Here is a 17,540-nt window from a genome sequence, read left to right on the forward strand (position 1 = left end):
TGGGATCCAACTTAGGCTTTCTAGTTTCGGGGCTCAGATCGTTCATTCCTCTGTTATCCAGTCCTTCCCTACTATGCTGTTTAATTGACCAAAAAGTTCTGTTGGGTTTTGCAATAAGATCTTATACCACGTTAGGCTGCTTCTCCATTCTCTGTCTTGAAACCATGTGCTCACCTTGTTTTCTATAATCATAGCCTTTTTGCCCCAGACTTAGTAAGGCTAACTTGCCCAGTTTCTTATTACCTGTAAGTGCTAGAGCTATAACCTCAATCTTTCCAATGACTAAGCCCATGCTCTAATAGGATTCCCTGGTGGCTCAGACAGTAAAGAGTTTGCCTGCAACGTGGGAGACCCGGGTTTGATCCCTGGGTCGTGAAGATCCCCTGGAGAAGGAAACGGCAGCCCACTCCAGTATTCTTGCCTGGAAAATCCCACGGATGAAGCCTGGCAGGCTACAGTCCATGGGGTCACAGAGAGTCTGACATGACTGAGCAACTTCAGTATACTCTAATCAGTATGCATCCTCCGCTTACAGTATGCATCTCAACTCAGCCGTATGCCCAAACTCAAGTTTCTTACAGCATAGGAATCATATACCCAGTATTGGTTCAGATTTCAGATTAGTGGTTTCCTGTTATCTCTTATATCACAATAAAATACCTGGTTTGGTTTTAGAGTCCCCTTTGTTGTTGTTTAGTTGTGAAGTTGTGTCTGACTCCTTTGTAGCTCAGTGGACTATAGCCCGCCGGCTCCTCTGTCCATGGAATTTCCCAGGCAAGAATGGAGTAAGATGCCATTTTCTTCTTCATTAGAGTCCCCTTCTCATCTTATTTCAACTACTTAAAAAAAACTGTTTGGTAAACCCTTTGACACAGAGTTCTCCTACCCATCTGATTCATCTTATATACCATTTATTTTACAGCAAAATGCATTAGCATTCTAGGCTTCGAAACTGCTGTCCCATCTTTCGTGCTGACCAATTATGTTCTCCACCAAGTAGTGTTAAGCATCTTGGACAATCTGTCATGCTTGTGATTGTACCTTCTGTGTGTGTTTGACTTAAGATAACACTAGTTCTCTATAATTTGAGTGAGAGCAACATTATAATCTACCTTATAAAATAACATAAATTCATTATTAGATATGTACAGTGTCCCATAGATGACAGAGATGAAGGTAGAAAAGCAGAAGTAAATGTCCACTGTGAACTAAAAAGGTAACAATTGGAATTCCCTGAGAAAAGAAAACAGAGACGTCTACATGGTATTGAATTTTCCAGATCTCTAGGATCTTGATTTTCCCCCGTGACTTCATCTCATAATTCTTAAACATTCTTCCTACCTGCCTCAACTTCTCCTGCCATCCTTCAATTTCTTTCTTACATATTCTACCCTCAGTTGCTGATTTCTGTCTGTCTACTAGCCCCAAATTTCATTATAAAAATTGTTATTAAAATTTTTAGATGTATAGAGTCCCTTGAGCAGGGACCAGGGCTGTCTTTGTCAGAACTCAGCAGGTAAAAGAATTATTCTACTGCCATGATAAAATAATAAAATTCTAGGAAAGGACTTCAGAGATTTCAGAATTAAACTATTATTATAAAGTAAAAAAATAAAATAAAATCGATGTGTTAAGAGTAAAAAACATAATTTCTCCTATACAAAGCAATTTTGGATAAATAAAATGTTTTATTATTTTTGAATTGGTGAGATTACAATGAAAGAGGTTCTGATATTGGCTGCAGATAAAGTAGCCTGCAGATATGCATATAAGTCACTTGAGATCTTCATTTGTGATAGTGATTTTTTAAAAATAGGCTCAAGTTTTACAGTTAACAGAGGTGAGAATTCTGCTGTTCCAAAGCTTGCTTTTGGCAGAGAACCATTCTGTTAGCACCCTCAGTCTTGGTTGCCATGGAGACAGTAGACTTTATTTTAACATACACTTAAAATATACATACATACCCTAAGATTTAAGTATGATTTAGTTGACTGTAGGTTTTGAGTATCAAAAATACTTTCTATTTTTTAAAGACTTTGTATTTTTGACCTCCAAAGAAAATAATGTAGAATTCTGGTCATGGTAATGACAAAGTTTTACATTACTTTTTACAAGGTCTTTTAGGAATAACTTAGAATCCCCCTGTGAATCAGTAATGGATGAGGATTTTGAAGAACATGCCGAAACTTTTGATAAAAGAAATGTGATCTTAAGCACTCACATGTCTGGAACACCTATAGTTATGATACAGTGTATATAATGCATACAAATCAATTTCAGATTTGGCTGGTACTTTTGCCACCAGTATTATACTAAGCACATTCATCCTATTACAGTTTATTTAATAGAATTCAGTTTAAAAGTATCAAATCAGTCTTCATAATTATAACTTTTAATATATTTAACTATTTAAATGTATATCAGTAATAGTCCTTAACATTTTTGCCTAAAAATCATTAAATAAAATTTACACTAGCTTTTAATATGAAAACTTTCAATTCGTGAATTATGCTGTTTTCCTTCTTTCATTCCTTATAAGATTGAGTGAATTCCATGGCATGGAATATTGCTGTTCCATAGACCTCATAATTATATTTGTAAGCAAATCACATCTCTTTATCTTTAGCAGCCAGTTGCAAACTCTCATGGCCTAGTTAATATCTTAGTCCACTAGCAGTTTTGACTTCTTACCTAATAGCTGAGCAGTTAGGTAATTGATTTCCTTGTTAAGCTAAATAGGTTAATCCTACTTAAGGTAGTTATCACAACCCAGTATTGTATTGATAGTTATTTCTGGATAAAGAAAACTTTTGGTTATGTTTATTATAAACAAAATCTTAAAGGTTAGTCCGATACTTTAGTCAGTTAATACCTGCATTTAACAGCAAAGGAAGACAAAATCAGAAAACTCTCTGCTTTATAAGGAAAGAGGAAATAGCTAAAGGTAATAGATTAGAGAGTTACAACTTACACTCACAGTTTTGATGATTAGGTTTTAGCTTTTCCAGTTTGCAGTGACTTTTTAACAAGACCCATCTCTATGAAGAATGCAGTTAATTTTTTTCTGGCACAAAAAAAAAAAAAAAATAGGGTAACCTGATCTGAGTCTGACAGAGTGTGTCGTTCATTTAAGTGCTTCCATCTGTTGCCTGCTGTTCCCCTTACTCATGACCCCTCTATGTTTCTCTTTCCTTTCTCTTTCCCTGTTTCTCTTTCCTTTTTCTTCCTTTCTTTCTGTTTTCCTCTCTTTTTTTTTTCCCCTCTCCCTCTCTCTCTGTCTCTTTTTTTTTTGTCCTTAGCCCCTCTGAGGAAGGCAAAGTTTGTTGAGAGCCCAAGAATTCCAGAATCCGAGCTTGGCTCACCAACCCTCACTTCAGCTCAGAAACTGGACGTGGATGCATACTGCCCTGGTAAGCGTGCATGCCAAGTATCTGCTTTGAAAGAGGGAGGTTTGGATCAGGCCCATCCAGCAGAGCAGCGTTTTGCATGTATATTATTCATAAAATCACAGCTGTTCTCTCTTGTGCAACTGACTGTGTATTTTCCTTATTAGAGCAGTTTCTACTGAACATCCTTTTTGATTATTGATATAATTGTGTAGATATTGAAAACGGCTTCAAGGATAATTTTCAAAAGAATCAAAATAATTTGGGAGATACATTCTCAGGGTGCTTTGTGTGACCTGAGATACTTGAAGAAATTTTGCTTTGGCCACGTCCACTCAGCAGTGTTCAAGTGTGAATAAAAATGTCGATTCAACCCTAGTCCTTTGCATATGATCTTTGGTTTTTTTTGTTGTTGTTTTTTTTTTTTTTTTTTTTTTTTTTTTGCCATAATCCCTATTGGTTTTCTGAACAGTTATAGAAAATTGTTGTGATGTTGGATACATTATACTTGAATTAGGAAAAAAAAGTTACAGTTTCCTGATTTGGACTCCTGGACACTCACTGTTAGAAATACCTCTTCTCATGAATGGCCTGTAAGCACATGTGGGAGTTCACTAAAACCCTTCTTGTGTGGGAGCCAAGCTGACACAGACTCATTATCAATGCCTAGATTCTTCCAAACTTAGATGAGTTGCTTGGCAACATCCTTTACACTTACTCTGCAGTGAGTCTATAGAGCTATGTTAGAAATGTTCACAGCTCTAGTTGAGTATACAGATCAGAGCTTCAGTAAAGAACTTTAGAAGACTTGTTTTTAGGTCTTTTGTTTATTCCTGCTCATTAAAATCAATGTTAAACCACAGTGGATACAACTACTACATATTTACCATACTAGAGATTAGCAGAATAAGGTGATTTCTAGTTCTAGGTAAGATATCAGTAGCTGTAATCTGAAATGTCAGGCTAATATACCTCTGAAGCCAGGTAAGACATGTATTTTTTTTAAAAAAAGACGGGAGGCAAAAGACTTGAGGCAAACCTAATCAGAGACATTTGATTTTATGAACCAGCTTTGAATATTGAAAGACCTTGGGGATTTCGCTTTCAAGTTGCAGAACCTTGGTCTTCATCTGCTGTTGTAAATGACTTTCACTTTTAAATCAATCACAGGTAGGTATTAGAAACTAGCTTTTCTGTTTCTAAAAGGAACGAAGTAGCGTCCTAAAATGACACAGTAGCACATTGTTAAAAGAATTCCTGTTTTGAGGTGTTGTCACGTTTCTTGGACATTGGAATATTATACTCTGCATTTCTTCATGCAAATTTTGTATAATAAAGTAAAATAATTAAATGCACTAATTCTCTATTCCTGCATTGAGGTTTGGAAGAAAAGAGAGATATTTTCTTTTTCAGATTTGCAAATCAGATTTAGTGTGGGGGGACTAATTTTTCACTTCCTGATTGCCTATCTGACATCTTTAATCTAATCTAGTGATTGTTACTGTCAAGAAGCAAGGGAGCTGCTGTTATTTAGAATGCCAGTGCTGAATCACTGTGAAAAATCTTGTCCATGTTATTACTTATGTATATTTTCCACAAACATGAATCTTCACTGAATTGGAATTGAACCAAACTAAGTCTCAATTAACATTTTCAGAAAACCAGGAAGAAACTAAAACACATTGCCAAAATGTTAATTGCCATGCTCTGCAGTCTCCTTTTCTTATCTGAAGCAGATTTAAGGCATAGAAACGTCTTAGTGATTTGTTCTTTTATAATAAATTCTGTGAAAATAAGTTTCTGCAGAGATAAGATTAGTGACCTGAGGGTTGAAGCTGTAATCTTCTACATACTACCAAAAATTAACAATAAACAAGTAAATTTAGTATACTCATAAAGCAAACAAATAACCCATTCTTTCTGAATTTCTCTTACATAGGATATACTAGCAGAATAATGATCATATTAATATTTTATGATATACTCATACATAATAATGCAGTTAAAACTAGTGATCTGATATCTTCCTGCTTTATTTATTATCACATGCAAATTTGGAGAAAGAGTATATGTCACAGAGGCAACAAGCATCAGCTAAAGGTTAAATGAGCCCTGGTTCTCACATTTTAGCATGCTTCTCTGGTGGCTCAGTGGTAAAGAATCCGCCTGCCAATGCAGGAGGTACAGGTTCAGTCCCTGGGTTGGGAAGGTCCCCCAGAGGAGGAAATGGCAACCCACTCCAGTATTCTTGCCTGGAAAATCTTATGGACAGAGGAGTCTGGTGGGCCACAGTCCACGGGGTTGCAAAGAGTCTGACATGACTTAGAGACTAAACAACCACAGCAGCAAGAATTGCCTGGAGGATTTCTTCAAAGGCAGATTGTGGGACCCAGCCCCAGAATTTCGGATTCAGTAAGCCTGGGTAGGTTGAGAATTTGCTTCTCTAACAAACTCTCAGCTACTGCTGAAGCTGCTGGATGAAGTGCCATACTATGAGAACCAGCTGGGTTACAGCGTGGCTGCAGGCTGCAACCCATCAGACTCATTCTGCTGTTGACTTCTGAGGAGTAATTGGTGACGTTGTTTCTTTATTATCCAGACCTCAACATTTTGGTGTCTGTATTTTAGGCGGGAAGAAGAAAGCTTTTATTTCTGAGAAATGGATATGTATTTTCCTTGGTTTGTCTTTTGGTCCATGGTATCTGTGTACCTATAACTAGTTTTCAGTGTTGTCCTGCAAGGAATAGGAAATTGTGGATCAAATCAGAACAAGTTGTTGATGTTTGGTCTGCAGGGACTGGGGAAAGCTACAATGGGGTATAGGTATTGATCCAGATTATTTGTCTAATAAACTGAGGGATTCAGTCTATATAGCATTAGATTCTAGAATACTTAAGTTTTACTGTCCCTCAAATCAGATTTGTTGTATGCAGAAAATGTGCGCAACAGTATGAGTAAACAGTATGTTTTGGTTCTGCAACTGAAACCATAGAGATGATCGATGATGTTACATAACTGAACTTCCCGAGTCGGGGAGATCAAGTGAATTGTATTTGATAATCGTCTTACAGTGAGGAAATTAGGACCTAGAGAATTTAAGTGATTTGTGTGAGGGTATAAGCAGGATTTATTGTTGAACTCTTTAAGTGGACACAGTGTAGTCCAGAAATACAGTGCCCCTAACTCTATTACTGTGTAAAATTCTATAAGCATCCCTTGCTTGACCCTTAAATTACAAAGTAGAAAATTCAGTTTTTAAGTATGAGACAAGGCTGTATTCTCTTTTTAGGGTAACGAACTGATATCAGTGATTTCAGTAAAACAATTGCCTAGATAAGAGAACACATTTGTCCTACCCTCTAACTTTTCTGCCTACAGCATTGGTTATTAGCTGTGTGATTTTAGGCAAGTCACTTAACTTGTCTCAGCTTCAGTTTCCTCATCTGTAAAAATGGAAATGGTAATCTTAAATCAGATTAATAAATACAGAGCACTTAGCAGAATGCTTGTTTTATAGTAAATGCTTATAAATGTTAGCTAATTTTGTTATTATTATAGTGATGATCCTGAGTGTATAACACAAGATCTTAAAGTGTTTTTAAATGGGAAATACAAGATGTAAAGGTTTAGGGTCATTTTTAGTTAGAATGTGTCTGCCTATGTTTCAGTTACAGTCTTCCCCTTAGCAGTTTTGTGATCTTGAACATGTTGTGTAATTTCTTCGTGCCTCAGTTTCCTATCACAGTAACATTACGTATAACATGATGTTACTTGATAATTTAACAGATTAAATATATATTTGCATAGATACATGAATACACATTCAAAGGGGGAAATACCCAGAAGAATACACCAAACTAACCTTGGTTGCCTAAAGAGGGAGAGAATTGGAATTCTGTTTGTTGTCAGAGGAGAGAGTAGCATTCGTGAGATAAGAACATTATCTTATGTTAGCAGTGGTTGTAGCTGGCTGGTGGGATTACAGGTGATTTTTCTTTTCTTTATTGGGCAGTATGTGTTAGTTTCAGAGAGCTCGGGTTCTGAAATTAACTCTACATTTAATTCCTGACTCTGTCACCTACTAGCTGTGTGACTACATGTAACATTCATAGCCATAAATTCCTTGTAGGATTGTGATTAAAAACAGCTCTTTTTTTAACAATAAATCTTATAGAGTTGTTAAGATTAAGTAAAATAATGTATAGGACAAATACTCAGCTGAGGTGAAATAAATAAGAAATGTATTACCCTTCCTGTTGTTCATCATCATCATCATTATACTTTTCTAAAATTTCTGCAGGGAATTTGTATTGAGATTTTTCAGTAATCAGATGCTACTAAAGGATAGCAACATTCCTTCTTAGTTTTTTCAAGCTTTTTATGTTGCACATTTTAACAACACATAATTTCAGGTGTAGGAATGAACCTTGATACAGATGCCAGGCCAAGTTGACAGTTTTATAGGACTTTTGATACATGTGCAAGGTTAAGAGCCAAAGTCCAGACCAGAGTTCTGAAAATAGACAGGCTTTTATCCACAGCAGATACTTTCAGAAGAATTTGAGATTAATCTTTTTGTAGTAGATCCTTTTGAATCTCTCTAAAAATGGCACTGTCCTTCAAAGGACAATGTTATTTAAGGTGACAACAAAATTAGGATGTATTTGAAACTCAAGAATGGAAGAGAGTTTTATGATACTTTCTTGCTTGAAGGTGCATATTCATATTTATATAGTTTCATTCATAAAAGACTTTTCATTTGGATCTCTTAACAGCATTGTGTGTTCTATAGCGCAAGTGCAAACCACGGTACATGATGAAATATTTCACATAAAGTGAGTAGTTCCTTGATTCTTCTTTTCCCAACTCCTGTGTAGTCACGGTCATTCCACTTAGAAGAAAAGGATGATCTGTTTTCTCATCTTCTGTTATTTGTTTTTCCTGAAAACATTATCAGATGTTACCTTTATTCCAAATGGTTTGCCATTCTTCTTTACTTTGCTGTGAGTTTTATACTTTAGAGATAAAACCCTCTGTCTGGTTTTTGATTGGTTTATGGGTACCAGGAGCCTTTTTCTTGTAATTCACAGCTTCTATTATCTTGAATTTGTATTTCTTATGTCTACTGTGTCGAAAACACAGGTATACTGCAAGATTTTTAACCAGAGTTAAACTGGTGAGTTTTGGGGGGAAGGGTTTCTAAACCCCTTAAAGTTACATACAAACACTGTTCTACATGCACATATGTACTTCTTTCTGTTAATATAACAGCTTCTCAGAGTGATCTGTAACACGTCTTTCCCCACTTACCCGCCCCCAAAAAGAAGGAGAAAAGAAATGCTGTTATAAATGTTGAAATGAAATGAAGGTTGTTAATGGTACAACTGTTAGAACAACAACAACAACAACCCCACCTAAATGTTGGGTCGTGGACAAACTTATAAATCAGATGAAGGTAGAAATGCACTGCAGTGCTGCCCTAACCAGGATGTGAACGTCCGTGTAACTAGAGAGAGGAAGCAGAGAGAGAAACAGGAGTGACTTCAGTATCTCTCAAGCATGAGAGATACTGCCTGAAAACTGATGATGAGCATAAGCACACCAGAGAGCTAGAATAAGAGAATGGATAGCTTTTCATCCACATACTCCTTTATCAACTAATAAGTTCTTGACATGTTAGAAAGTTCTTTCAGTGGACAGGTGCTTTATTGAATAGAACTTTTCACTTTGAACATTTTTCGTTGTTTTCATGATTTACATTTTATCATTATTTAAGGCATTAACCATCTTTTTAAATCAAAATATAGTGAATTCACAATGTGTGCTAATCTCTGCTGTACAGCACAGTGACTCAGTTCTACACATATAGACCTTCTTTTTTTAATATTCTTGTCCATTATGGCTTTTCACAGGCTGTTGAATATGTAGTTCCCTGTGCTATAGTAGCACCTTGTTGCTTATTTATCCTCTGTATACTAGTTTACATCTGCTAACCCCTAGCTCCCAGTCCTTCCCTCCCCCATTAACTGTCTTTTAACTGACCTTTAGATTAACTCTTCTCAAGGTGTTTTGCATCACAAATTATAAAGACTTGGCCTGTAAGTATGGTGCTTAGATCTGTAATTTAGCTAGATATCCAAATGGAAGTTTTTTTTATTAACCCTAAAACCTGTCTATCTTTGGTTTTTTTGAGGCAGTGAAATACACTAGTTTAGACTGCAGACCTGAGAGCCAGGCTACCTGTGTTCAAATACTGAGTCTACCACTTTGTGCTTGTATGACTTTGGGCATATTACTTACAATGATTAATTTCCTTATCTGTAAAATGGGGATTATAATATTACCTGTATCCTAGGAATGCTGTGAAGATGTAATAATTAAAATATATAAAATAATGACAATTATGTGGTCCAGAGTTAGTTTTAATAAATCTTAGCTACAGTTAAAGTGTTCCACAGCCTTTACTACTTTTCCTCTAAGAATGTTATGTGTGGAACTTTCCTGATGGTCCAGTGGTTAAGAATCTGCCTCCCAATACAGGGAACATGGGTTCAGTTCCTGATTGGGGAATTAAGATTCCACAGGCTGTGAGGCAATTAAGCATGTGCACAACTAGAGAGAGGCCTGTATGTCACAACTAAGATCCAGTACAGCCAAATAAATAAATAAATACTGAAAAAAGTGCTGCGGGTACGATTATCATTATCCTTTTTATGAGAGCACTTCACAAAGAGGATAAAGTTGCACCTACAGCCTGTTGTCACTGGCCTGTTTTCATAAGCAGTCTATGTATAGATTCTAAGCTTTGTGAGTTTTGGTTGTTCTTTTTTTAATGAAGGCAGCTTTTCATAGTGATAAGTAGCCCTGGGATCATATAAACTCAGCTAAGTCTAATCATGCCACTTACTAGTTATATAACTTTTATTATTTAGTCTTCCTCATTTTCTGGTTCTTCATCTGTAAAGGACAGAGAGTAATATCATGTACTCCATAGGGTGTTTGTGATGATTGATTAAGACAGAAGGTACTTACTAGCACAATGTCTGGAGCATCAGTTATTATGATGAATAACATCTCTCACATATATATGTTCTTCTAAATTTATTTCTGAAAAAAATGCAGTTTTATGTTCTTCTTTCCCTACGCAATATATATATGTTCCTACAGCCGAGTATTCATGAAAAATTCAGTGGGAACAAAGAAGAGACAGAAAGATATTCTTGACTTGTGTTTTGATACTCAAGAAACTAGAAATTTTAGGAATTCTGTATTAGATGTCACCACTGCCATCCTTTGTCCCTAAATCACTTGAAATCCTCTTTGTTTCTCTGTTTTCCTTGTTTAGAAGTTGTTTGTTATAACATTTAAATTTAGGGAATTCCCTGGCAGTCCAGTGGTTAGGATTTCATGCTTTCACTGCCAAGGGTCCAGCTTCAATCCCCAGTTGGGGAACTAAGATCCCACAAGCTGCCAGGATCATCCAAAAAAAATAGCCTAGGCTGTAGTTATCTCAGGGCTCAACTGGAGAAGGCTCCTCTTTCAAGTTTATGATGCTTATGTTTGTTGAAGGATTCGGTTCCTCTGGGCTGTTGGAACAGAGGGCCTCAGTTCTTAGCGGCTTTAACCAGAGACCGCCCTCAGTTCCTTGCCATGGGTGCTTATCCACAGGTGACCTCACCCATGGCAGCTTGCTTCCTGAGAACGAGCGAGATGAGAGAGACAGTTTTTTATAACTTAGTCTCAAAAGTGGCATCGTATCACTTTTTGTTGTATTCTCTTCATTAGATGCAAGTCACCATGTCCATCTCACACTCATGGGAGTCAATTGAAATTTTAAAGAAAGCTGTTTAAATGAAGCAATGAATTCTCCTGGTTTTTTCTGTATATTGATACATGCTATTCTGTATTCTGCTTCCCTGGTGGCTCAGATGGTAAAGAATCTGCCTACAATGCAGAAGACCTGGGTTCGATCCTTGGGTTGGGAAGATCCCCTGGAGAAGGGAACAACTACCCACTCCAGTATTCTGGCCTGGAGAATTCCATGGACAGAGGAGCCTAGCAGGGTACAGTCCATGGGGTCACAGAGAGCAGGACACAACTGAGCAACTTTCACTCCGCTTCATTCTGTATTCTGGGAGCACAAATCCTTCTCATCCTTGTCTCCATAGTATTCCTAGGATCCCTCCCTTTTATATTCAGAATTCCCTTGCTGTTCTTCTAATAACTGTCTGTAGGTCTTTCCTCTTGCCTAATCTCTACTGTTACGGTTCAGTGAAGTACTTCTTCCTAAAATGGTGTTTTTCTCTTTAAGTCTGAGTAACTACATCACATTATTTTAATGTGCAGGTTCTAGAATAAATTTCAGATTGGGAAGCCAGCAAAGAATACATTTGCCATGTAGACAAAGGTGACTTTTGAAGATAATAATTTTCCTACTGTAATGAGTATACAATTGCTTTACTTTCCACATTAAAATAAATTGTATGATGGGTAAGGAAATCCAGGTCAATAGGGGAATAATATGGAAATATTTGTATTACACAAGTAACGCATTTTTGCCGTATTTTGTATCTCACACATGTCTATTCAAAGCAGTCATTGGAAACCTCAGTTTAAAACCCAAAGGAGCATTCAGTGATGAACGGTCTTATAGATTTTTATGAAACATTTAAGGTTCTTTTAATACTGCTTTTCATTTCAGCCAAATAGTCATCATCATACATAGATGTGCACATAGTATTTCTTGTGCATTGGAGGCAATTATGTAGGCAAGGAAACTCTAGGATAAGAGTTGCCAAGCAGTAAGTGCTTTCTGCCTCTATGTGTCCTGTCTCTACAGTGATTCTCGCTTCCAGTGGGAGAGAATCAGAATAGTGGGATGTTGTAATGGAAGATGATAAGTATTTAAAAGCCTCTTCTCTAAGCTAAGTGCCAAACTAATGAATTTTTTAAGATGCAGAAAAGTCCCTAATCTTATAAAAATTTATCCCCAAATAGTGCAAGGAAGAACCACCGTGTGTGTGTGTGTGTGTGTGTGTGTGTGTTCAGATGATTTTTCCCCCCATTTGTTTCTGTATGTCTGTAAGTTATTAGTAAAAAGAGTATAGGATTATTAGTAGATAAATTTACTTTTTAGGCAGCATTTTTTCCTTATCCAGCTTTATTGAGATATAATTTACATATAATATTGTATAAGTTCATTGTGTATAACATGATTTTTATATATATGGATTATTGAGGAAATTTATGGAATATCTCCAGAAAATTGTACCCCCATACAAAATTTTGCATATTGTCTGAGTTTTGAAAAAATTAAACTTTTGGTCTGTTTGCCATCTGTTAACAGTTTTTTCTGAAAGCCAATCTAAGCAAACCAAAATGAATAAGAATCCGTGAGTAGAATTTTCCAAGGAAGCTACATTACTGCTAACTCCTATTCTGTACCCTAAAGCTAGGTATCTAAATACTGCAACTGGAGAGATGCCCTAAAAGCTGATTCTTTAACTTAGGTTCTAGGTGAGTTAATTTAAAGAAAGCAGTCATTAGGAAGGAAGTAGGTGAAAGGAAGGGTAAATAGAAATTCAAACACTTCTGCTTCTAAGACATGGAGTCCTGTGATTATAAGCTCCTTAGATTTCTCTGCATCTGTCCCAACTAAGGCACTTTTTTCCCCTCAGTTGAGGATTAACAGTAACCTGTGTCATTGGTAGCCTGAGGTGGATCTCGTTTTCTCATCCATCTCCAGGGACCTTTCTTCCCCACCTTTCTGCCCTCTAGACCCTCCGTATTGAGAGGTGAGTCTCACCCAGAACTATGGAAAACATATCAGACCACTATCTTAGCCTCTGACTTACATTTAATTTTATTTTTTTCCTTTTTTTAAAAAATTTTACTTTGCAATACTGTATTGGTTTTGCCATACATCAGCGTGAATCCACCACGGGTGTACACGTGTTCCCAATCCTGAACTCCTCTCCCACCTCCCTCCCCATACCACCCCTCTGGGTCATCCCAGTGCACCAGCTCCAAGCATCCTGTATCCTGCATCGAACCTAGACTGGCAATTCATTTTTTATATGATATTATACATGTTTCAATGCCATTCTCCGAAATCATCCCGCCCTCTCCCTCTCCCACAGAGTCCAAAACACTGTTCTATGTATCTGTGTCTCTTTTGCTGTCTCGCATACAGGGTTATCGTTACCATCTTTGTAAATTCCATATATATGTGTTAGTATGCTGTATTGGTGTTTTTCTTTCTGGCTTGCTTCATTCTGTATAATCAGCTCCAGTTTCATCCACCTCATTAGAACTGATTCAAATGTATTCTTTTTAATGGCTGAGTAATACTTCATTGTGTATATGTACCACAGCTTTCTTGTCCATTCATCTGCTGATGGACATCTAGGTTGCTTCCGTGTCCTGGCTATTATAAACAATGCTGCGATGAACATTGGGGTACACGTGTCTCTTTCAATTCTGGTTTCCTTGGTGTGTATGCCCAGCAGCGGGATTGCTGGGTCATAAGGCAGTTCTATTTCCAGTTTTTTAAGGAATCTCCACACTGTTCTCCATAGTGGCTGTACTAGTTTGCATTTCCACCAACAGTGTAAGAGGTTTCCCTTTTCTCCACACCCTCTCCAGCATTTATTGCTTATAGACTTTTGGATTACAGCCATCCTGACTGGCATGAAATGGTACCTCCTTGTGGTTTTGATTTGCATTTCTCTGATAATGAATGATGTTGAGCATCTTTTCATGTGTTTGTTAGGCATCTGTATGTCTTCTTTGGAGAAATGTCTATTTAGTTTTTTGGCCCATTTTTTGATTGGGTCGTTTATTTTTCTGGAATTGAGCTGCAGGAGTTGCTTGTATATTTTTGAGATTAGTTGTTTGTCAGTTGCTTCATTTGCAATTATTTTCTCCCATTCCAAAGGCTGTCTTTTCACCTTGCTTATGGTTTCCTTTGTTGTGCAGAAGCTTTTAATTTTATTAGATCCCATTTGTTTATTTTTGCTTTTATTTCCAGTATTCTGGGAGGTGGGTCATTAAAACAGACAAATTTTTCTAGAGAAGGTATTCAGAAACTGTTTAGCAATCACATTGAAAAGAAATAGAGTGCTTTCAGGCCGGCTGTATATTCTACAACTCATCATGCTCCTTATCATTCCTACTGCTCTTACTGCTAGCCATACCAGATGTATTAAAATTGCTTATATCCTGAAGGCATTTGAATTTGCAACCTCTGCTTTGGGTTACAGGGAGTGGTCACATTTTCTAGGAGGTGGCAAACCAGGTGGCTCAGTGGTAAAGAATCTGCCTGCCAAGCAGGAGACTCGGGTTCGATCCCTGGGTTGGGAAGGTCCCCTGGAAAAGGCAGTCCACTCCAGTATTCTTGTCTGGATAATTCCATGGACAGAGGAGCCTGATGGACTGCAGTCCATGGGGTCATAAAGAGTCAGATGCAACTGAGCACAACACACACACACAGAAATGGATGATGAAAGAATGAAAATTTCCCTTACTCCCTCCCTATTAAAACATGCAATTTCAGGAGATTCATAGACTTCCAGGAGAGTGTGTATCAGAGGATCTCACATCAGAGTTCTTGATTTAGATCCTTCAGTAGCTTACATATGCTACCATTTAGCGTATGGTTTGTAATTAGCTACTATGGTTTAGCTCTACCAGAAGAAAGTATTATGCATGATTGAACAATTGAAATCTCATGTTACTTTAAAAAGAAAAAAACTAAAGGAGAATTTCCTCAACCGATAACCTCTAGTGGTGTTAGGGAAATAGTCACCTTCTCCAACACAGTGATCATCAAAAGGGACTCTTAATTTTATAACTCTTCCTGTGTGCTCACCTTCCTCCATCTCCACCACTCATCTCACAGACTCTAGCTCTTTTCTGCTACGTTTTTGCAGTATTATATTAAGAATAACCTGAAAAGATTGCCGACACTACTCTGATCCTATGACCTTTACCATGATTTCTTTCGCATATTATTCTGCTAATTCTCTTCCCTTTTCATACCCTTATTATTTTTGGGTGCTGGATTTAATTTAATATTTGAACATACGTATAGAAATGATCTTTTTTTTTTTTTTTTTTTCCCAGAAAGGGTTTTCATTTCTTCTGCCACCTGTGAGCAGTTCAATCCAAGTTCCGGGTTGAAAGTTTTCTGGGTCAGTTAAATGACACAAATCAGGACTACAGAAACTGTTTTACTTCTGGTTCATCTTTACCCCTAGCATGTAGCTCCTAAGGGTCTCAGGTATGGGGTGTTTTACTAGAGTTCCCATTCCTGGCAGATCCTAGACTCCAGTTTTATTCCCTTGACCTTGTGAGACAGCTAAATGCACAGTTCAGCTGCTCAGTTATTTCTTACCTGTTAACAAATGCCACCTTGCTAAAGTGGCCCTCTGTGCTGGGCAAGATCTCCATTTCGGATTTCCATCTTCTCCCTGTTGTTATAATGATACTCATCACCTTGTTGAGTCTTTAATGTTTTTAAAATATTTTTTAAATATATTTTACCCAGTTTTTATTAATTGTTATCAGCTGGAAGGTCTCCAGTTACTGAAAAGTGTCTCCCACCATTATTTCCTTTGGGGAAAGAAATTCTAGCATTTATATTTATATTTTATATTGTACATACATCTAAAAGTATGTGAAAGAAGCGTTTTTATTTTTCTGTTCTGTGCTCCCCATGAAGCTACATGGGAGCAGATTGTTAAACAGTCTTAGAACACCACCTCTTTGGACAAACCAGTCTCCATAAATTCTGGGAGTTGTCTGTTAAGAAATTGAAATGATATTATTAGCCAGTTGATTAAATACAAAGAAATTCTCATTCAAACGAACTTTTACAATTGGTTCATGGACCATCTCTTTGAGCAAGTTGTTTCTTATTTGGACTTGGAAATTAGTACTTTACAGCAAAATTTCAACAAGTTTTGCATACAGTGGTTATGATATTACCCATGATACTGAATTGTTGAAAAACTTGCCTTTCTGCCCCGATCTCAATCTGCTGTTATTTGACCTGCTACCATTAAATTGGTGGGCTTCCCTGGTGGCTCAGAGGTTAAAGTGTCTGCCTCCAATGCGGGAGACCCGGGTTCGATCCCTGGGTCAGGAAGATCCCCTGGAGAAGGAAATGGCAATCCACTCCAGTATTCTTGCCTGGAGAATCCCATGGACAGAGAAGCCTAGTAGGTTACAGTCCACAGGGTCACAAAGAGTCGGACACGACTGAGCGACTTCACCTCACCTCACCATTAAATTGGGGAGGAAAATGTCTGCTTCATCCTAAGTGCAATTCATAGATCATCGAGTTAAGTTCAACATTATTGTTTTCAGCTTTTATCTTACCCTCTACAATAGCCATAATAGTTAAATTATAATTCTGAGTGGATTAAGCTGTTTATATTGCTGCCAGAAAAAAAATTAAATAGGGGATAGGAGTCATCAAGCAAAAGATTGGAAAGTTTCTTTTAATGTTTGAAGAGGATCATAAAACCCAAGTTTCCTACAGTCTGGCTTCTATTTCTTGGCTTTGTTGCAAACCAGTTTTAAAAGGAAGGGTCTTACCTGATGGTTACTGTTTCATTAAAACATTGAGTATCAAAAGCTGTGTAATACATTTTTTGTATCTACCATAAAATGCCTAGTGCATATATCAAAGACTCAGTCTTCTGTTAATCCACATAAGTCATCTTTGGTACTGTAGAACAGAAGGCTACTCTTAAAATGCAAAGATATTATTTATTTTGTATACATAATTTTTCTAAGTCTTAAAAAAATGAAAGAGCTCTGAATAGAATTCATTTGTATACAAGTAAAACTTCAGTTATAGTCAAGGGCATAAAATATGGATGCTATTTTCTGGTACCTTACCAGAGAAATGATGTTTATTTTCTTAGTTAAAATTTATTCTGCCCGATGAATTCTCTATTATAGCAAATGCCTTATCTGTTCCCTAACCAAGTAACATTTTTTATAATGACCCAGGATGATATGCTTTGTGGCTAAGAGAGAAGAAAGAATTAAGCTATAAGTGAATCACCACAGCATTTTTCTTTCTTTTTTATTTTTTATTTATTATTTTTTTTACTTTATTTTACTTTACAATACTGTATTGGTTTT

At 36.9% G+C, this 17,540-nt stretch overlaps 1 protein-coding gene across 4 annotated transcripts in view; it reads left to right on the forward strand.

Moving 5' to 3' along the window:
• Nucleotides 1-17,540, forward strand: part of TANC2 (tetratricopeptide repeat, ankyrin repeat and coiled-coil containing 2) — a 368,300-nt gene that overhangs the window by 178,908 nt on the left and 171,852 nt on the right. For 2 of the 4 annotated variants that reach the window (XM_018065318.1, XM_018065320.1), the window contains exon 5: nt 3,300-3,410. The exons of the other annotated variants lie outside the window; for them this stretch is intronic. In XM_018065318.1, the coding sequence (XP_017920807.1) occupies nt 3,300-3,410 (111 nt within the window). The remainder of the gene's footprint in view (nt 1-3,299; nt 3,411-17,540) is intronic. 4 annotated transcript variants of the gene reach the window in all.

The sequence above is a fragment of the Capra hircus genome, chromosome 19, assembly GCF_001704415.2.
Source record: "Capra hircus breed San Clemente chromosome 19, ASM170441v1, whole genome shotgun sequence".
NCBI lineage: Eukaryota > Metazoa > Chordata > Mammalia > Artiodactyla > Bovidae > Capra > Capra hircus.